General features: G+C 33.8%; 1 protein-coding gene across 9 annotated transcripts; it reads left to right on the top strand.

The window, feature by feature from the left end:
- Positions 1-1242: 1242 nt before the first annotated feature.
- On the top strand, positions 1243-23169 carry ccni2 (cyclin I family, member 2). 9 transcript variants are annotated; one of them, XR_012396968.1, is made up of 10 exons: positions 1243-1334; positions 1479-1551; positions 3250-3403; positions 3608-3742; positions 4916-4990; positions 5868-6008; positions 17419-17637; positions 19265-20138; positions 20715-21552; positions 21883-23169. XR_012396968.1 is itself a non-coding variant. In XM_003200904.7 (8 exons), exons 3-8 carry the CDS (start codon positions 3290-3292, stop codon positions 19511-19513), a joined length of 933 nt encoding a protein of 310 aa, XP_003200952.1. In that variant the 5' UTR covers positions 1243-1334; positions 1479-1551; positions 3250-3289; the 3' UTR covers positions 19514-23169. The 9 variants fall into 9 exon arrangements, 3 of the variants coding, with proteins under 3 accessions (XP_003200952.1, XP_005173959.1, XP_073791643.1); XR_012396971.1 differs by having other exon boundaries at positions 1460-1551; XR_012396967.1 differs by having other exon boundaries at positions 20715-23169.
- Positions 23170-23437: the final 268 nt, after the last annotated feature.

The following is a 23437-nucleotide window of genomic DNA, read 5'->3' as shown; positions in this document are numbered from 1 at the left end:
CAAAGACAAAGACAATCAGATAAACAAATAAATCTCAAGAGCTGCCAATTAAATACAATTTACAAATGTTTATCCAGAATTGATCAAGTTACTATAGTGACCTCTTATATTATAACTTCAAACTACATAGATATGTTTAAAAATATATATATCAAAAATTTTGTTACTGCCAATATATGTATATTTATTTATATATTGTCGAATAACATAATTTTATTGTTTATCAAGTATATTAATTTCACGTATGTTCAAATTAGGTTTCTTAAATAACTCAAATATTGTCCGTAAAATAATTGTCAATAATGGAAGTTTTAGTTTATCATAACTAGTAATCTTTTTAATCAAAATAGTAATTATTTCAACAGCTAGATTGAATAAGAAAAGGGGAAATTGGACACCATTGCGTAAATGAATTGCTCATAAAATACTGAATTTCTGTTTTGTCCCATATGATACAATCTACTTTTTTTTTTTTTTGCAAAACAAAAACAATAACATGAAAAAATAGAGGAATACAGTACTTACAGTTTTTACATTAGTATTAAAGAAACCAATGACTACAAAAATAAATAAATAAATAAATAAATTGATAGATAAATAAATAAATAACTTACTGGGGATACATTCCAAGAAATTCACACAAGAAAATGATTTCATATAACCTTATAGCCTTTTTATTTTTTAAATATTTTACGGTGTCAATACATTGTTTAAGATAAATATTAAGCAAATAAATGTTATATAAATGGTATTTCCCGTTAATCTTTAAATTCATTAGCAACTTTTGCTCCAAAGTTTTATTTTCATTGATATTATCATCATCATCATCATCATCATCATCATCATTATTAATTATTATTATTATTATTATTGTTGTTATTATTGTACATAAATATATATATATATCTTAACTAAAAACGGATTTTTAATAGTGTGTGTTTAAATATAAGATATTCAACATCATACCAAATCATTTGTGCATTCAAAAAACGATTCCTCGATTCCACCTCTTATTCACAGCATGTGCGTGCAGATTCCATGTCTCTAAAAAACTACAACCCACATATTATTAAGAATAATAATAGAAGATCTTGAGGTAAAATCAACCTCAAATCAACCATTTTACAGAACAGAACCCGTATGTTCGACCCACTGACACAGATCAGTACGTGGGTGACGAGTGTGTGGGCGGGGCTAGCAGCTCCTCATGTCACATAAATGGGCGGTGCTCCCAGTCAGCGTAGGCTCAAATATGCGAGCAGAGAGTCTCTGGTGCAAAAACAGATATTAGCGGGTCACTTTGACGGACTTTTCTTTTCCTACATCCTTCAAAGGTGAATAAAACTCGACATTCAGTACAACAGTGGTGCTAAGCAACTTTAACAACAGTGTTTTATCGCATTGTTCAGATTTCGCTGCTGGAACATTTCCTAAAACTGATTTTTGTTGTCGTTATAAGGATTTCGCTTGTTTTGCAGACATGGATGAACGGTTTTTTGCACATATATACAGCGGACTCCAATGACAGAGGCTGGGTTTCTGTTCTCAAAGGTAATTTCTGTCAAAACTTTCCATGTCTTTGTTTACAAGTGGATGCAGCTCGTCCCGCCCATTGGTAAACCGTTTGTGCGCGCGCTCACTTTCTGTTTTAATATTCTGCTTTCTTGTTTACTGAGTTTAAATGTTGTGTACTTTTTAGTACATTTCTAAACTAATTCATCAAATGTGGATGTTATTGACAAACACTGTGATGGTGGCCTGTTGTTGAGTCCATTTTGGGGATTTGTTGGGACCCCAAAGTCAAGATTCCAGACAAAGAGAATACATTTATTAAGCTTTCTTGTAGATTTTGAGATATAAACAATGATGTTGGGGTTAAGTTGGTTTTTATATTCTCTTTCACCTTAATAATATATTTTCAGAAAAGTATTCTATCATCATTAATCATATTAGCAGCAATTAGAGTACTACATATTGTTCTCAGTCAATTAAACTAGTGATAATGTTGTTTTCAGATCACACTTGCTTGTGATTTCAGACCGAATATTCAAAGTACCATGGTCAAGAATATAGTGAGCATGTCACAAGTTGTCATTGAATGAATGTGCAAATATGAAAACCAGCTTTACCTCAATTACAAAGATTGATACATGGCTAGAACGACTATTTATTCTTTTAATAAACCACTTGTGATAAAAGTATCTGCAAAATCACTGCCTACAGAAAAAATACAGTAGTTTATAGAGTGTTTTAAAATCATATACTATTGTGACTACACTGTATTACAGTATTTACAACTTATTGTTAATGAATGCTACAGCATACTGTAGTATTGACAATAGTGAACTGATATATTGTCATAAATACCGTAATATAGGCACTCTAATGTTTTACTACGGTAAACTGTGATTTAGTATTATATACCCGTTATAAAACCTTTAGTTGTAAAAATATCTGCGGATTTATGCTCTATGTTTTTGGAGTATATCTAGGGTGTGAATTACAGGGGGGTTTGACCCCCCTAACTAACGCTTGATCCCCTCTGAAGGACATCAAAACAAGATGTATGGTGGAGGGGTAGTCGGTAAGAAATAGCTTTCTCTGATGTATATATTGTATATTAATAAGTAAAAATGTATAATATAAATATACATTTACAAATACCATTGTGAATGCATAATGCACCAATCAATGCTTGGAAAAAATTCATTCAACAGTCTGAAAAAATAGGTGTTTCTATCAGCATGTAGCTTAAAAAAAGAAAAATTAGAAACAATTAGTGTAGTTTGGATTACAGTAACCTCTAAAATAGTCCCTAAATATCCCTCAAAACACTGTTGTATACATTTTATTGATAAATTAGATGTAATTTAAATGCATTCATATATTTGATTAATTGATGCATGCATTACCAAACTACTACCAAAAAAGTTGACCCCCTTGGTGGCCAATGTATTATATTGCATGAAATAAAAATAAAAAACATTTTTATTTGAAGTTTTCAATGCAAATCCAATTAGATCCACTTGTTTGGTAAACAAAGCAAGTCTCTCATATATAATATATTTACCAAAAAGGCCGAAAATATAGTACTTTTACAAACTGTATTGTGAATAAATCATATAAACCTTTGCACAATAGTTTATAATATGCTGAAGTTGATATAAAAACTTAATAAACAAACTATAGTATGACAACACTACAGTATTTCCTAGAAATCCTATTACATGTGTGTGTTTTCGTTCTCAGGCATTACTTCCATTGGAAAAGGCTAGCTTTTAAAACAGCCATGAAACTGCCAGGTGAAGAGGAGAATCAGCGTCTGGGAACTCTGTTGCTCAACACGCTGGACAGAGAAATGCGGCTGTGGAGAGCTCCGGTGCTCAAGAACGGCTGCATTCAGGTAGAAGCTTCTTGTTAATTTGCTGTACTCCCTTAAATAAACACAAGTCTTGTGTGGTTAACCAAATTAACCAGGAGCTGTATCTGAAACTGCATACTAGGGCTGCACGGATAAATAAATTCTATTTGTGATTTCTGCTGGAGCTCAACTGTTCAGTGCATCTGTTATTGAGCTCCGCATTTGTCGTGTTTTGTGTGTTTTCAGGGTTCGGACATCAGCCCCTCTCAGTATCATGAGGTGATCCTGTGGTTGCGTGAAATGAACGTCATTTTCCAGTTTTCCACAGAGACGCTCGCATTGGGAGTCTGTGTTCTTAACAGCCTCCTCGCAACAGTCAAGGTAAGTGAAATAAATATACTTTTCTATACCTTTGTATTACTTGAGAAAAAGCATGTATTTATGTAGGTAGGGTATGTATGTGTTTTTATTTCTATTTATCTTTATTTATGTTTTTATTTATTTATTTTAATCTTTGATTCATTTTATTTTTACTTATTTAGTTTTAATTAATGGATTTATTTGTATTTATTTATACATGAATATAAATGTTATTTATTTTATGTATTTATTTTTAAAATGATTATTATTTAGGATTTATTTATTTTTATAATTTATTTATTTATTAAAATCTTTTCTAAAATGTATTTTAGTTTATTTATTTATTTTTCTATTTAGATATTTATTTTTATTGTTGTTGTTATTGTTATTATTATTATTAATATTTTTAATATTTTTTTTTTTTTAATGTCTGTCTTTTATATTTGATTTATTTTTGCTTGGTTATTTATTTTAATTCATGTTTTATTTTAATTTAATTTTTTAATTTATTATTTATTTGACCAGAGAAATATCTTTTGGAGGCCTTTGAAAGAATTCACATTTCACATTGATTGTGATGGACTTCATAAGGGAGTGCATCTGCATAAATATATACAAAATTATACAAAAATATATACAAAATAAAATAAATTAAAGCACAGATGTAAACAGCAGAACTAATATAAAAATGAAAAATGTTTTAAGGTTTTTGGTGGAGTATAATAGTATTGAGGTATAGAAGTTCAATAATCAAATGTAAAATCATATTATAATAGTCTTCATTATATAAATAATTAAACACAATTAAACAGCAGACCTTTTGGTTTTAATTTGCTTAATCTTGCAGTCACTGGCCTTAATGCATCTAAATAAATAAAAAATAAATATAGTTGTATAATAAACAAATACATTTGTTTACTTTTCTTTTTTGTTTTATTTATCTTTGTATTTATTTTTATTATGTTTGTTTGTTTATTTATTTATTTATTTATTTATTTATTGTCTGACAGTATTGAGGGGTTCACTCTACTAGGTTAGAGTTGCTGTTAGATTAGAATCCCAATCCCAATTTGTCACTTCAAGATGCTGCGATGCTAATATTGCAGATTCGCACATTGCAATATCGATGTTAATACAGTATTTTATGCCACTCTAACTAACTAAACGTGTTAAATTTTTATAATTTTTCCCCAGACTCAGTTGAAATATCTCAAATGCATGGCCATCACTTCTCTGATTCTTGCAGCAAAAATCAACGAGGAGGACGAGGCAAGTTTTATTTATTTATTTATTTATTTTTCAACTTCCAGTGGGCTATATATACACAGTTAGTGTTTTTCAGCCAACAATAAGCTTCCAGTGAAAGGTTAATGTGACTATTTTCAATTGAAAAGGTTGCTTTTACAGCATCCACATTGTAATGTAATTAAAATACATTCAGTTAAATAAACTCAAGCATTCATTAAGTTGTTGACCGTGTAAACTCTAGCGCCATCAGTAGCAGCAGGTGAGCGCAGATTTCATTGAAAATACTGGGGTAAAATTAATGTTCATAATTTAAAGATGGTGTGGAAAAATAGAATTTAATGCAGTGCTTTTGGTCTGGCCTGAGACCCACCTTATAACAAATTTATATCCAGCAGTGAAGATCGCTGCTTTTCAAAGAAATCAGACCTCATACATGGTGACTTTGTAACGATGCAACAGTTTACTGGAAGTGCTTGGCCTGGCTGTCTGAATGATGTCCTACTAATTAGAACTACTTCACTAATTTACTAACTAAATAAGATCTTTTAACAGTTAAAGTTATTATATATAAATATAGTTATCCTGTAGTTATATAGTAAATAGGTGATGTCTATGTGTACATGTTAAATGAAGTGTATTGAGATAAAAAATTGTAACTAATTTATGCGTTTATTTGTTTGTGTTTTTTTTAATTGTATATTTATTAATAACATATCTTTCCTAGCAAAATGGCTGTTGTTGCTGACATGGCATTAAATAAAAACTATATGATGATGTAGCGCTGAAATTTAAGAAAACTGATGATGATGACGATGCTGCAATTTAATGCACACACACACACACACACAACTTGTAACCATTCCAGCATGTTTATTGTTCTGTTTTGTTGGTGAAACAGGTGATTGCATCGGTTAAAGACTTGCTGGAGCAAAGCAGATGCAAATTCTCCACCGCTGAGATCCTGCGCATGGAGCGAGTCATCTTACACAAGCTGCACTGGGAGCTGTATCTAGCAACGCCCATGGATTTCATTCACATCGTGAGTAGCAACCTGTGTGTCGTATTTTCTGCAATTCAGATCACAAGTAAACAGTACAAAAAGCACAAGAAAACACGCACACAACCATTCTGATGTGCCCGTCGTAAACGGTGGCAGAAATTTGGTCCTTGACATTGTGCATGTGACAGTCAATCAGTGACTTATACGCTTCATAGACATTAGCTGTGTTTCCATCCACCTGTTTGATGAGTTGCATAAAAACACTGGATATATTTCAGAAAATACACATGAAAGCATCGGAGTAGGCTTAAAAATTGTGCATAAACTCATTTACCGAATACATTTTAGCATGGTCGTCTAAAAAGCCTTAACAGAAGATATGATTTGAACCAGTGAACCGATCTCATCCGTACTTACCCCAGGGCCGTTTATATCAAAGTTGATATTAAGCCTCACCATATTGGTGTTTTGTAACATCTCATTTTTATGAGGTGGGTCGTTAGCCCAACGCTCAACCCTCTAGGACATGCACTCATACACTACGGGCGATTTAGCTTACCCAATTCACCTATTGTGCATATGTTTGGACCAGGGGCGTTGCTAGGGTCGAAAGGGATAAGGGGCTTAGCCCCAAAGAAATCCCCCCCACCACCCAAAATAAAGAATTATATAAAAAAAGAAGTTTTAATTTACCAAACTAATATACCTACTCTAATCTTATTAACAGGATTAAAAATGGTTAATAATAAATAAGGGGTTTTTAAGACTTGTAAAATCCAAATAGGAAAAAAAACATTGATAAATTAACCCACTTCTCATTTAATAGTCTGTTATGAGCTATATCAATCCTCTTGAGCCTCCTATCTCCTCCTGATTTGAACTTTCTGTTTGTTTTTTGAAAATGTAATTTTCTGCATGTCTTCAAATCTGAAAATATGATTTATTTTATAGTGTGAGTTGTTATCCAATGTGATACAAAGCTACAAACATGTTCAGAGTGATTAACTGAGGTGTAGTGTTGTCAAGATAATGGAATTTCTAAATTCAATACCTTGCAAAATATTGATATTCAATAGGCTACTATTTTTTTTATATAATAACAATTCTATCAAAAGTAGTAGGCTACAAAAAATAAAAATAAAGATCTATATGCTAGAAATATGTTTACTTTAAATTTCTACAGGGAATTTTTTTTCAGTTTTCCTCAAAATAGGGTGATGTGGGCATTGTAGCACTTTAAATGCATGTAATGCCTGTTTTAATCATACTTGAGCAGAAATTCCATATATATTCTTCACAAAAGTAGAACATTCAGGAAATCCCTAATATGGATGAAGGCAACCAGCTGTTGCTGTAGTAGAATGAAAATAAGATCTGAATAAAAATAAAAAGGCTTTAACTGATCATTTACACGACTGCAACAATAAATGTTTTATACAGTTGAATTATTAGCCCTCCTTTGAATTTTATTTTGTTTTTTAAATATTTCCCAAATTTTGTTTAACAGAGCAAGGAAATTTTCACTGTAGCCTATGTCTGATAATATTTTCCTTTTGAAGAAAGTCTTATTTGATTTATTTCAGCTAGAATAAAAGCAGTTTTACATTAAAAAAAAACATTTTAGGGTCAAAATTATTAGCCCTTTTAAGCTATATTTTTTTCGATAGTCTACAGAACAAACCATCGTTATACAATAACTTGCCTAATTACCCTAACCTGCCTTTAAAGCCTTTAAATGTCACTTTAAGCTGTATAGAAGTGTTTTTAAAAATGTCTTGTCAAATATGACTGTAATCATGGCAAAGATAAAATAAATCAGTTATTAGAGTTGAGTTATTAAAACTATTATGATTAGAAATGTGCTGAAAACAAATTTCTCTCCGTTAAACAGAATTTGGGGAAAAAAATAAACGGGGGCTAATAATTCAGACTTCAACTGTATGTGCTCTTCCAACCATTTTATGTATTTTCATAAGAAAGTCGATTTATAATATGATGCAAATTGACATAGCATGTTACACTAGAATATAGCTATATAACAATAAGCTAGATGAATAAACTCACTGTGATTTAACTATTACAGAAACAGATGTGACTTGCTATCTCATATATATATTATATCTAGAAAGCTAGAACAATTTACGTTTTTTTTTGTACTTACTCGCATGTATTTACATTAATATGATGCCCATTTTACTGATTATAGTTATTTTAAAATCATCAGAATTACACACATTTTATACTGGGGAAACAAGTTTCATCAGTAGTTAAAACTATTCAGTTTCGCGAAAGAGTTGTATTATTACCTCATTAGCTTCAGCTCCTCAAAATAATGAATGAATGAAGTGCAGTGGCGGGATTTTTTTAACACCATGTGACAACAGAGCCACTCCCACCTGCCGGTAGAAACAGGTACTGCTAAACAGCTGACGATTTAATTACCTAACACAAACGCTGCGTTAAGTGGAATGTTCGTGATGTATGTGGTCATTTTCAGTACTTAGATAACAAAATAAATGTTAAACAACATATTTTTATTTAAGTGCAATATATTCCAAGAGATCAGGGGCTTTTGACAATACATCAGGGGCTTAAGCCCCCAAAGCCCCCCCCTCGCAACGCCCCTGGTTTGGACTTGTGGGGAAAACATGCAAACTCCACACAGAAATGCCAACTAACCGAGCCGGGACTCAAACCAGTGGCCTTCTTGCTGTGAGGCGACAGTGCTAACCACTGCGCCACCGTTACCTTCCACATCCATCATAGACCATGCTTTTCACAGACATCAGACAGTGATTCTCAGGATTCATTCATTTTCTTTCGGCTTAGTCTCTTAATTATCAAGGGTCACCACAGCGGAATGAACCGCCAACTGTTCTAGCATATGTTTTATGCAGCGAATGCCCTTCCAGCTTCAAACCAGTATTGGGAAACACCCATTCACACGCGCTAGTACACTACGGTCAATTTAGATTATTCAATTCCCCTATAGCGCATGTGTTTAGACTGTGGGGGAAACCGGAGCACCTGGAGGAAACCCACGCCAACATGGGAAGAAAACATGCAAACTCCACACAGAGTTGGTGCATTTCTCACTACACTATTTACATTTGCACAACAGTTAATGCAATTCTCAAAACAATTAGTGCAAACTGCAAAACCTAGCTGATAACCTGCAAAAGCGCGTCACATGCTCAAAATGGATAGTTCATTCCTCAAAAGTAAGTATTCATGTCAATCAAAGAGTCGGTATCGTCAAAATGAAAAGTCCTGACAGCATTGTTTATGAACAAGATAGTCAAATGGCTTAGTCATGTTTTCATTATGTCAGTTTACTCAGTACATTTTTTCAATGCAAAAAAAAGTCAAATGTTGGTGACACTTCCTGAAAATGCTCAAGACAGCAGCATAGACTATTAGCACAGCCATTTGAAAACTACAGTAAAGTGAGACATCACTGCATTGAGTGAGTTATTTGAGTACAAGACACTAAATATGTATGTTTCACATTTTTACTGCATTTGCTCTTTGCAATCCTAATTTACTCACAGCATTGTGCAAAAGAATAAACACACCCTTATTTACAACAAACATGAACTCCCTTTAGGTAGAGCTGTGCACAACTGTAAACAATATTGCAGTACATATTGGAACTGAGCCTACAACATACACAGGTCTGTAAATCATACATCAAATTGTTCAACTTTAAAGACATTTTCAGGAAAATAAAGATTTAAATTTGTTTTATAACATTTGTTTGACAGATTTTGACAACTAGTTCACCATTTTTATCTGTAATGACTCAAGTAATGAAATGAGGACTATTAGTTTTATATGGAATGACTATTCAGCATTTACAAGTTCAGTTCATTTTGACTGACATGACTGAAGCAGATGATAATGTTATAAACCGCAGAGAGTTGTATGAAAGCAATTGATGCATGTCCAAAAGCGTTCACAATTTGTTGAAAAGAATGAGAAACTGCTACTAGGATGTGCACAAATGACTAATTGTTTTGAGAAATGCATTAACTGTTGTGCAAATGTAAATAGTGTAGTGAGGAATGCACCAAAGCGACTGAGAAAAACTGTATATTATTAATTACCTCCAGAACTGTCAAGAGCATCTGCGTCTCATAGCTTCAAATGCCAGCACTCGTTCATTGTATGACCGCATACTGTTTTCTGAGGCGCAAGTCATTTATTAAATAAAGAAAAGATTCGCACAGCTTCTCCTACTGCAGCAAATTCTGTGTTTACTCATGATATTTGATAATTAGGAAGTGCCCAATTTTGTTCTCTTTGACTCATTGGATGGAAACGTTAATTATTTGCATGTCTTTTATGCAATATTACAGTTTTTTGGATGGAAACATAGCTGTTAACTTTTTCTCAGTTCACAGAAACACTGATTCAGTTTTTTAGAAAGTGACTTTTTTCCCTTTTAAACACATTGGAGGGAAACGGTGTATTGTTGGCAGATGTTTTTTGCACTATTTTAATTTTGGATGCTTTGGATGGAAACATGGCTAATAGAGTGGCGATTTTTATATATACAGTTGAAGTCAGAATTATTACTCCCTATGTATATATTTTTCCCCCAATTTTTTAAAAGTTTCAATTCAGCTTTTGATTTCTCCCTGTCCGTCTCGTGACCGCGCGGCCGCTTTACGGGCGAATTATACCCACGCCTGGCTTTACAGTAATCGGCCAAAGCTCGGCTGTCCTTCAGCACCTCCGGCTCCGACTCGGCATCGGCAAGTGGCCCGCAGCTTGCTCGCCCGCATTCGTTTGTGATGCAGACGGGCACACGCTAATGGCAGATCTGCGTGAACAGATGCGCAGAAGTCGGAATCTACATTTGCTGACAGACAGTCTGACCTGCTTATCGGAATGGGGTATATGCCGAAGCATGCTAATAGGACTTTTAATTTGCCATTAACCTGGGTTAAGCGCTTTGAATTGAATGCCAATGCAAAATCCGGTGCGTTTAAGGTCTGTTTTCTTTAAAAGTCAGCGATCTCCACTTGCTGGGTGATATCCAAATTAAAGTGGGTCTCAGTTTGTACAAGAAGCACTGCATTACATTACATTTCCCCCGACATTTCTTTATAATATGAGCATTTATTTTACCCCAGTATATTCAATGGAGCTTCTGCGTTAGTCTGCCGATTCTACATTCGACATTACAACATCGACGCTATTTAAGGAATCGTATAAAATGGAAAAAAGTTCACAATAACAGGTCACCGGAAGTGTATCAGCATGGGAACAGCACTAGCTCTACATTTACCCTATTAAGGGAGATGACGGTCCGACTCTATTTAATTGGATGAACATTTTTTAGTTTTATGCTTTACCCAGAATATAAAAATACATATAAACACATTCAGATCATTTACTGTAATCATTACTTTTGGACTGTGAAGAGACTTTCAACCAGCACAACAAAAAATGTATCTGAAGACAATCACCTACAGCACCTTTAACATGGTTAATTAGGGTATTTCGGCAAGTCATTGTATAACAGCGATTTATTCTGTAGACAATCGAAAAAAAATATTGCTTAAAGTGGGATAATAATATTGACCTTAAAATGGTGTTTAAATAATTTTAAAGCTGCCTTTCTTCTAGCTGAAATAAAACAAACCTTCTCCAGAAGAAAAAAATATTATAGGAAATACTGTGAAAAATGTCTGGCTCTGTTCAACATCATTTGGGAAAGATTTAAAAACAGGAGGGTTTATAATTCTGACTCCAACTGTATATTGCATGCTGCATATTCAGCCAAGGCACTAATCTGACTGTCACTTCAGCAGTAAAGCAGATCGATCACCCTGCAAAACATCTCCAGTACAAATATACTCTCTGAAATAAGATCTCTCTTCACACTCCATCATTCAACCATAGAGGGGTTTACTAAAAGAGACAGTTCACTTTTTAAAATAAATATAATTTACTCATCCTTTAATTGTTTCAAACCTTTTAAAACACAAAAGTAGATGTTTTAAGGAATGCTGTAAACTTGCAACCATTGACTTAAATAGTATTTGGTTTTCAATGGAAGTCAATGGTTACAGTTTGTCAGCTTTCTCCAAAATACAATCTTAAGTGTTCAACAGAGAAGGAACTCATAAAGGTTTGGAATTAGAGTGAGTAAGTTTTCATTTTTAGGGTGAACTACCCCTTTAAACAAGGAAACATTGATATTTTGGGGTGTTTGTGTAGCATTGAGTTGACTGAGCCACAAACAGACCAACAGTGGAACAGTGGCTTGAGTGTGTAGATCTGCTGTTTTGGCACAACACACAGACAGTCATAAAACAGCCATTAGAAATGTAACAAGACCCCATTAAAAATACCTCAGCTTTTTAAAAGAACTTATGAAAAATAAAATAATATTAATTTCTTAGATCATAAAGGGAGAAACTCTTGAAACTTGGTCTTATTTTACCCCAAATCAAAATATTTTTCAAAAGTTGATCATTTTACGGTCTGAATTTTAGAGCAGGATTTGTTTGTAAAGTTGTATTTTCGATTTTTAGCACTTTACTGAACAACGTTACAATTTATTGTCGTCGCAATACTGGAATTTCCAACTCTGATACAATACTTTGAAAAATATCAAAATTCAATACTGTTTTTGATACCACAAGGAATACATTTCTCAACATCGAGAGTATTCATGCAGTTTCCTTTGGCTTAGTCCCTTAATTATCAGGGGGCGCCACAACTGTTCCGGCATATATTTTACACAGCGGATGCTCTTCAGCCGCAACCCAGTACTGGGAAACACCCATACACACTCATTCACACCGTATCTGTCAACCGTCCTGTTTTTCCCGGGATTCTCCCATATTTTACAGTTCTATCCTGCTATCATACCGTAAAGTATTTCTCTGAACAGCCGAGCCTCCTTATACACAACCCATACCGCCGAACCACCAGGGGTCGTCCCTTGCTCTTAAACATGAGTCTGTTCTGTGCTTTCGCTTTGTTTAGGAATGAAAACACTTATAAATAAATATGAAAACGGCGCAATTCCCTTTCCTTTTGATTACAGGTGCCATCGCCCATCCTATGCAATCCTCAAAACAGTCATATAATGGTGCATGACTGTCAGCTGACAAGCTCTATAGTGATAAACAGACGCTGTTTTCCAAACTAATTCTGTACACGCGATTTGAAGCGGAGGGAAAGTCTGGCTTTTGCGTGCGTGTTTGAAAACATACACACACAATTAATAATAATAATAATAACATATAAAGATGTCGATTTTGAAGGTTTTTTTTTTTTTTTTTTTCAAACACAACTAATGGAATCCCTTATTATGATTGGGCATATCCCTTATTTTCACATCCCAATGTTGGCAGGTATGACTCACACTTATACACTAAAGCCAATTTAGTCCATTCAATTCACCTATAGCGCATGTGTCTGGACTGGGGGAAAGCGGAGCACCTGGAGGAAATCGCACCAACATGGGGAGAACATGCAAACTCCACACAGAAATACCAACTGACCCAGCCGGGACTTGAACTGGCGACCTTCTTGCTGTGAGGCCAAAGTACTACCATTGAGTCACCGTGCTGCCCATAGAAGTGTGCAAATGAAGTAAAAAATGTTGGATTTCACACAACTGATTTATATTGCGACAACACGAAGGTATTAAGTTAACTTATTAGAATTTACAAATTTATATTGATTGAACCTAAACTATTAAATTGTCCTAAAATCGTAGGAATTGTGCTGTTTCAGCTCATTTTAATTAAGTTGTTTGAACAAAACAGCAAAGGTAATTATTATTATTATTATTTCTTTATTTTTTAGTGTAAACCATTCAATGTTTTTGTATTTTTCAAGTAAAGTAATTTTGCAATGGGTATGTCAGCAGTCCATAAGTCCAAATGGCAATGAGTTAATAGTGAAAACACTGGTGCAATCTTATTTTATTTTAACCCCAATCACTTTTCCCCCCTTTGTTTATGCAACACAAAATATTGGTGAAACCAAAACAATGTACTTATTACACATTACTCAAATTGTACTGAAAACTACTAATAATACATTTGCTGTTTTAGAACTATAATAAATAAAAAAAATATTATAATGTTAATATTAATAATTATTAAAACAAAAATAATATTAAAAATAAAAATAATATTAATAATTATAAAAATAATTAAACTCTTAATAATTCTTAACTATTGTTTTCTTTTATGTAAACCATTTTTTACCACTGAAAAATGTTTTCTTTTGATTTTGGGGTGAAATTTGACCGTGTTTTACTGAGAACTTCCCATTTAATGTCCTATTATAGCTATCTAGATGTCATGTACAATAATGAAATCTAATGAACTGGCTGTGAAATTAAAAAATAATTTCTAATAGCATAGAAAAATAACTTTGCATAAGTAAATAAATAAATTTCCACATATTTCAAATACCTTTTTGAATATATAAGCATACAAGGTCCATGTGATAAGACATGCTCACACACAGCCACAAATACAAAGGAAAGTCACGGTAAACATTTAACAGCACGTTCCACAAGGCAATGATAGAAGATCTCCCCTGAACTCATGAAACCTCAATCAAAGATGGCTTATTTCTTTTCCCGAAAATAATCCTAAAAAAATGTGCATTTAAAAGGCATGGATTGCCCTGAAATTAAAATAGTCATATTTTAAGATCTTTTTGATCAAAAGAAGACTTTTCCGTCCATCTATTTAAGAAAATAAAAAGTGTATTCACTCAAACCTTTCAGTGGAGGATTAGAAATATCTTGGATTTGATTTAAAATCTAATTCAGTCTGTAGATTGACTAAAGTCTTGTAGTTTTGGAACGAGTAAATGATGATTTGGTCTCTATAGGTCATGGCTCTCAAACTGGATTCCTGGAGGGCCGCAGCTCTGCACAGCTTTGCTCCAACCCTAATCAAACACAGCTGATTCAACTAATCAAGGTGTTCGAGACTAAGGCCGTACTCACACTATGTACAGTTGCCTCTAACCGGGCCAAAGAACGCTTGTTCCCCCTCCCGTCTCCCCCGACGGCCCGCACTCACATTACAATCGGGCCTGGGCACGCTTACGTCATCGCTGCTGCGCTGTTCAGTAAGCGCTCTCACTCAGCACAGTGGAGATTTCTCTAGTTATATCGTTTCAGTGGTTTGATATGCAGTGACATGCAGTCAAATATTTCACCAAAGGGATGCGGTGACACGCAGTCAGATATTTCGCTGTACAGATCCGCCACTTTTGCCGCTCATAAACAATCATAAAGCCCTCGTGCTGCAGGAATGAGGAGGTCTGCTGAAGGTGCAGCTGTCGTGCAGTGAGGGGTTTGCGTATTTAATAATCTACAGCAGTTTGCGTTCACTGAACAGTAACAGGGTTCAACGCTAAGGACATTTTCCACTGGCCCGACTGGACCAGCAGTTCAGATTTTTACTGGCCCTGCCAAAACTTTCACTGGCCCCACCAAAATAACTAATAAATAAATAAAAAATAGCTATTTTTTTAGCCACATATTTTAAATAATGTGTAAAAAAATAATGTCTTTGAATCTAGAATTTAAATATTTTTAAAATGTTAAAATATTTAGCAGTAAAATACAGCAGTATGGAAAATGTGCAGGTATTTTATTGCTAAACAAAAGGTGGCTGACTTAAAAGTGATGGAAAACTATGCAAAACATCACTTCATTTTTTTCGTTGTGTTGTACCCATGTAAATATCTTTTTCCACAACGTTGGAAACAGACGTTTTTCTTTAGCCTTATAATTTGATGTTGTCGTCTCTTCACTGTTCTGGTTTTTACCAGGTTGTGGAAAAAAAAACGTGCTCACACCAACCAATCAGATAAAAGGAACCAAAAAGCAATATGGGGTTTACGACTTTACAGAAAACGTAGCATTCTGAGACTTAAAAGCACAAATTGAACCGCGCTCAGGCACACCTCTTCCAACCAGGGCCGGCCAAGTAAACCGTGCCTGAGCCCAATTCAGCGCACTCACACTTCTCAAACGATCCGGGAAACGGGCCTGGACACGGTACGGATGGCATAGTGTGAGTAGACCCTTAAGAGCTAAAAGAGCTGTGGCCCTCCAGGATTTGAGTTTGGACCACTGCTATAGGTCATAACATAATCATATACAAGTCAGTGTGAAATCAGAATTGGACGCCTGTACTTTTCATTCATTTAGCATTTCTGGTTTCATAACTTAAAAGTGCTCATTATTAAACTATTCTCCTGATTCATCAATGCTAAAAACTCCTGCAGGTCTTAAAAAGGCCTTAAGACGTCAATATCTGTACTCAGTTTAACACTTCTTTTCTTTTTTCTAAGGAAAAAACTAATTTTAAATCTATAAATGTTGCATGCCCTGCAAAAATGAACGTCCTTTTTGTTTTCCATACGAACATTTACTCTGTAAGTTTAGTTTTGCAAGTGAATTGAACAGCTGACTGGGTTAAATCTAGTGCTGTTATTCAAACCTTCAACTTTTTGTTTATTTGTTTGTTTTGTAAAATTAGTCAAGGTAATTTGATATTTGTTATACGTTGTATTTTCAAGCTGTGAGTTGTTGCTAATAAAGCTCATCACGTGCTCTCTATAAATGACATTTGGAGAACACACAGATGCATGATGATCCTCTTTGTAAACTTAAAAAAAAAAAATCCTCCGTCTTAAATTGACCTTGATAAGACCTGCGGAACTCGGTTACCTGCTTTCTGCTGGAGCTCTTGGTGAATTCCTCCAAATAACAAACCCGCAAACTCAGCTCTGCTGTTAAAAATGCGATGGACAGAAGTACGATGGTTTTGCATGCCTCGTCTGTTAACATAATGGCTTGCATTCAAAACACTTGAATTGACCATATGCATGGATGCTGATTAGCCAGTCTGGACATTTGAAGTGAATTATAAATCGTACAGCTAGCAGAATGCGGCATCAGCTGCGACGCAGGAGTTTTTAAGCTAGTTTCAGCCCATGTGTGTTGACAAATCTGAGATTTTCATTGAAAAAAAATCTCATAAAGCTTTTAAAACACTTGAGGTGGAGAAATAAGTCAGCAAATTAATTTTTTTTTTGCCTGAACTACCCCTTTTTTATCCCTTGTCTTGTCACAAATTGACCATTTAAAACAATTTAATAAGACATTTTGCAGCTGGCATAAAGAGAAAGCCCCCCCCTCCCAAAAAAAAATTGTCATAGTTTATTCCTCCTATGTGTTTAACAGAAACTGTGTGTAAATGAATATTTGCGTGAACGATCCCTTTTAAATGCATATGGTCAATCAGTGATGCTGAAAGTCTGAGCCGGAGAGCTGTAACGTGTTAAACATGTAGATTACTGAACACAGTACTTTTCACCACAGAGGTAAACGCACAAACCGCGTGTCAGTAGAAATGCTGAGTATTGTCGTGTGTGTTTTCCCCCTCAGTTTCACGGCCTGCTGATGTCCGGATGTGTTGATCAGACTCAGAAGAGGCTCTGCCTGCAGGCGGCGCTGTGGAGCAGGCAGCTGCAGCACTGTATGGCCTGCCACCAGCTCTGGCAGTTCAAGGGCTCCATATTGGCTTTGGCCATCATCACTTTAGAGCTGGAGAGACTGACGCCGGACTGGTTCTCCGTTTTTACCGGCCTGCTGAGGAAAGCACAGGTAGTGAAGCGCATACATTGATTAAAAATAGATGAAAATACTGCTTTATTTCAGCCTGCTGTGAAATTAATTCCTTTTTAAATATTTCCCCATGTGTTGTTTGACAGCAAGGATATTGTTCACAGTGTTTCCTATTATATTTGCTCTTCTTCTGGAGAAAGTCCAATTCCTTTAGCTTGGCTGGAGTTATATTTCTTAAATAAGCCAGTAATATTGATTGTCTGTCTATTATTATTATTTTTATTTATTTTATTCATTCATTTTCTTTTCGGCTTAGTCCCTTTATTAATCTGGGGTCGCCACAGCAGAATGAACTGCCAATTTATCCAGCACATGTTTTTTTACGCAGCGGATGCTCTTCCAGCTGCAACCCATCACTGGGAAACACCCATGCACACTCATTCACACACACACATTATGGACAATTTAGCATACCCAATTCACCTTTATTGCATGTCTTTGGACTTGTGGGAGAAACCGGAGTACCCAGTGGAAACCCACAATGCAAACTCCACACAGAAATGACAACTGACTTCTTACTATGAGGCGAACGTGCTAACCACTGTCACCGTGCAGCCTTTTTATTTATTTTTAATTTTCTATTTTAATTTTCTATTTTTTTGTATTTTTAGTCGTTATTATTTATTTATTTTAAGTTTTTGTTATTTTTATAATTTTTTTGTTTTTATTTATTTATTTTTAATTATTTATTTTTATTTCTTTAATTTCTTCTTATTATTTTATTTATTATGATTATTGTTATTATAGTATTTTTTTCGTTTATTTATTTTTATTTCTTATTTTGTATTTGTTTATTATTATTTTGTATTTTATTTTTATTTCCAATTTTTAAATTTGTATTTCTTTTTATAAATGTTTTTCTTATTTTGTTATTTTTTTTCTTATGTCTTTTTTTTATTTCTTTTAATATATTCTAATTATTTATAATTTATTTTAAGTCTTTATTTGTTTATTTTATTTCTTATTTTGAATTTATTTTTATTTATTATTTGTATTTTATTTATTTATTTTTAATTAATGATAATTTTAATTTAGTAATAATTACATTTTTATTTTTTTATTTTTTGTTTTATTTATTAAGTTTTTGTTTATTTTTTAAAATTATTTTTTATTTATTTTGTATTTATTATTTTGATTTATGATTTTTTTATCCTTTCATTAATGTGGATATTCTTTTAATTTTATTATAATTTTTTTTTTTATATTTATTAAATTTTTAATCAGTTTGTATTATTATTTATTTCATTTATATTTTGCTAAGATCAATATTAAATGTGTCTGTGTGTTTTTCGGTGACTGTTTTGCTTAAACGCTGCAAAAAACTGTTGTAGTTTCAAGTGCAAATGTCTTTAAAAAATATTGATCAAAGTCTTTTAAATGCTTTTTGATTTAAGAATCTTTTTCAAAAACAAGTCAAAATGAAATGTTTTACTTAAAACAAGCAAAACCATGTTATTTCAAAGCGAAAACAAGACTCTTTTGCTTGATTTAAGAAAAAAATAACTCCCTTAAACATGATTTCTGAAAACACACCAAGATTTATTACTCGTCTTCTAGAAAATGCTTGTTGAGTGAAGACTGTAGTTTGGTTATGTGTGTGTTTCAGATTGAAAGCACAGAGTTGATCTGCTGCAGGGAGACTGTGGACGAGTATCTCTCCAGCCTTCGCTTCTCCATCCCAACAAATGCCGTCTATATTTTAGGCAGCGGCGTGCTGGTGTTAAGAGGACCTGAAGGAGAGCAGCGCAAACGGCAGGCCAGACGAGCACACACAGCGCAGGACATGGACGATTTCTATGACGGATTCTGCTGTCTGTATGATGAGCAGACTTCGGCCTGTCCTGCGCTCATCTAGAACACACACATAATGCACTTTCCTGATCCTTTAACTCAGCGGTTCCCAATTCCAGTCCACATTTTGCATCTTTCTCACGTCACACGTCAGACTCAGACCATCAGCTGTTTAACAGAAAGATCCATGAACAGATACTTGTCAAACAATAGAGCAGTGGTTTAAAACTCCAGTCCACATTTTGTATGTCTCGCTGTTATTTAATGCATGGGAATCCGTTGGTGGATCTTTCTGTTCAGAAGCTGTTAAGTGAGAAAGATACAAAATATGGACTGGATTTGGGAGCCACTGCTCTAACACAGCACTTTCCACACATTACTAATGTTTGCTTTTTATATTGTTTATTTTTATACTTTTTTAAATATTTTTCTATCCTCATATGAGCTATTCGGATCTTTTTATTTTTTTATGAAGTCAATTTCTTAAAGGAACGCTCCACTTTTTAAAATTATTTTCCTTACTCAATTAATTACTCCTTTACATCCAATGTCTTCCTGAACACATCAGATTCAGATGATCAGTTTTGCGGTTGCCAATTCCGGTCCACATTTTGTATTTCTCTCTGTTATGTGATGGATAAGAATCAGTTCATGGATCTTTTTGTTGAGCAGCTGATGATCTGAGTCAGGTGTGTTAAGTGAGAGAGATGCCAAATGTGGACTGGATTTGGGAGCCACTGATCTAACGCAGCACTTTCCACACATTACTATTGTTTTTTTGTTTGTTTGTTTTTTTATTTAGTTTATTTTTATACTTTTTACTATATTTTATACTTTTTTCATATTTATTTTTTTGCTTTTTTTATTATTTGTCCATCCTCATATGAGTTATTGGGAAGTCCAACATTTTGTTCATGGTTTTTCAAGGTACTTTAACCAGATCTTTTGATTTAACTGGTTAATCTTTTTTTATTAAGTCCGTTTCCTAAAGGAAAACTCCACTTTTTTTATTTTTTTTTAAATGACATTTTCCTTAGTCAATTAATTTCTTAATTACTCCATGACATCCTATGTCTGTCTTAACACACCTGATTCAGATCATCAGCTCCTCAACAGAAAGATCCATGAGCTGATACTTGTGTATTGAGTAATAGAGGCAGAGCAGTGGTTTCCTATTCCAGTCCACATTTTGTATGTGTCTCTGTTATTTGATGCATAAGAATCAGTTCATGGATCTTTTCTAATGAGCTGATGATCTGAGTCAGGTGTGCTAAGTGAGACACAAAACGTGGACTGGAATTGTGAGACTGCTCTAACGCAGCACTTTCAACACATTACTGATGTTTATTTTTTTGTTTGTCTTTTTTTATATAGTTTATTTTTATAATTTTATATTTTTGTATCCTCATATGCGCTACTCATAGGAACAAACATGTTTTACATACTTTTTCAAGGTGCTTTAACAGATCTTTTGATGTAACTGGTTAATCTTGTTATTTTAAGCCAATATCTCAAAGGAACTGTTTTTTATTACATTTTCCTCAGTATATTCTTTACTTAATTCCTTAATTATTAAATTACTTTGTCTTCCTTAACACCCCTGATCATCAGCAGAAAGATCCATGAACTGATACTTGTTAAATAACAGAGCAACATACAAAATGTGGACTGGATTTGGGAGCCACTGCTCTAAAGCTGCACTTTCCACACATTACTGATGTTTTTCTGATATTTGTTTGTTTTTATATGGTTTATTTTTTTATACTTTTATATTTTTGTATCCTCAAATGAGCTATTTGGAAGTATAATTTCTACATAATTCTTTTTTTCACGGTGCTTTTATGGAAATCTTTTGATTTAACTGGTTAATCTTTTTGAATCGCGTCGATTTGTTAAAGGAACACTCCACCTTTTTATTTTTAAATAGTTAACAGTTATGTCTTGCCATTTTTTTTTTTAAATCCGTTCAGTCGATCTCAGTGCCTGGCAGAGCACTTTTAGCGTAGCTTAGCATAGATCATTGTATCTGATTAGACCATTAGCATCTCATAGATTATTAAAAGAAGTTTTGATAAAGCTTGACTTATTTTTTTTTTTTTTGAGGTGTACAGTTGAGTCTTACTATTTATTAAAGGAAAATAAGTCAAGCTTTATCAGAACATATTTTTTATCAAGTGAGATGCTAATGGTCTAATCCACTTCAATGATCCATGCTATGCTAACCTAAAAGTGCTTCTGCCAAACCCTGAGATCAACTGAATGGATTAAAAAGGGTAAGACTCAACTGTATACTTCTAAATCATTCAATCGTTCTCGGAGCCTGGCAGAGCACTTTTAGCTTAGCTTAGCATAGATCATTGAATCTGATTAGACCATTAGCATCTCATAGATTATTAAAAAAAGTTTTGATAAAGCTTGACTTATTTTTTTTAGAGGTGTACAGTTTAGTCTTACCAATTTTTAAAGGAAAATGAGTCAAGCTTTATCAGAACTTTTTATTAAGTGAGATGCTAATGGTCTAATCCACTTTAATGATCCATGCTATGCTAACCTAAAAGTGCTTCTGCCAAACCCTGAGATCAACTGAATGGATTAAAAAGGGTAAGACTCAACTGTATACTTCTAATCCATTCAATCATAATCGGAGCCTGGCGGAAGCACTTTTAGCTTAGCTTAGCATAGATCATTGAATTGGATTAGACCATTAGCATTTCACTGGATTAAAAAAAAAAAGTTTCGATAAAGCTCGACTCTTCTGTAGTTACATTGTGTACTAAGACTGACAGAAAATGTTCTGTTCTCTAGGCTGATATGGCTGTGAACTCTACTGTCATTCTGGTGTAATAATGAGACTTGTTGCCATACCACACCTTGAGCAGATGTGATGATATTATAACACATTGTAATATAGTCCCTTTAGTTGGGGACTTCTTTTAGGCATTGCGTAATATCATTACGCATGGTATGGCAGCAAATTTCCTTGATTATTACGTTGGAATGAAAACGTATTTATTTTAGAGCGAGATGCTAATGGTCTAATCTGACTCAATGATTTATGCTAAGCTAAGCTAATAGTGCTCACGCCACAACCAGAGATCGACTGAATAGACTAAAATGTTAAAACTCATGTTTTCCTCCAGGAGAGCTGTAAAACAATTTCCCCCAAAAAGTGGATTGTTCTTTCAGTGAGTTTCCCCAAAAGTGTTTTGTTTTGTTGAACGCAAAGGAAGATATTCTGAAGAATGTTGGAAAAGGCAGCCTTTGACATTCATAGTAGGAACAAAAATGCTATGGAAGTCAATGGTTACCGATTTTCTACATTCTTCAAAATATCTTTCTTTGTGTTCAACAGAAATTGAACTATTATAAGTGCTTCCACAGTGACAGGATTGTTATATTTAGGTGAGCTGTCTCTGTAATGGAGTTATGCTATATAGTATTATGCAGTTGTCAGGTTTTTGATGCTTGACACAATTTATTTTTTTATATTTTGTGTTTCTGATTAATGTGAAGAAGAAATAACATTTGTTAAGCTAGTATGCAGTTTTTTTTTTGTCCTGATTTCAACTAAAAATGGACCCTTAGAAGGCAGCTACAGGTATTAAACTCCTCTGAAATGAAACTAATAGGAGTTTTCTGTTCTGAATGGGAGCCTGCATTTATTTTGTACAAACAGGAGATTCTTTTGTTCTATGCAATAAAAAAAAACCTGTATTTTGACAGCTGTCATTTGAGTTTTTTTATGCTTATTTAAAATTATAATATAGTTCATTAATATATATCTACATAGTCAACATCGGAAGTTGATCAAAACCCTTCATCGACGTTCTTAAAACTATTGGACACCCTTTCTAGTCTGCAGTTAGTGAATAAAAAAAATAAATAAATTCCAGTGTTTACTACTGTGTAGATCAGGGGTCACCAAACTTGTTCCTGTAGGACCGGTGTCCTGCAGATTTTAGCTCCAACCCTAATCAAACACACCTGA

Source organism: Danio rerio, chromosome 21 (genome assembly GCF_049306965.1).
Source record: "Danio rerio strain Tuebingen ecotype United States chromosome 21, GRCz12tu, whole genome shotgun sequence".
Classification (NCBI taxonomy): domain Eukaryota; kingdom Metazoa; phylum Chordata; class Actinopteri; order Cypriniformes; family Danionidae; genus Danio; species Danio rerio.
This window is presented reverse-complemented; position numbering and strand designations above follow the sequence as displayed.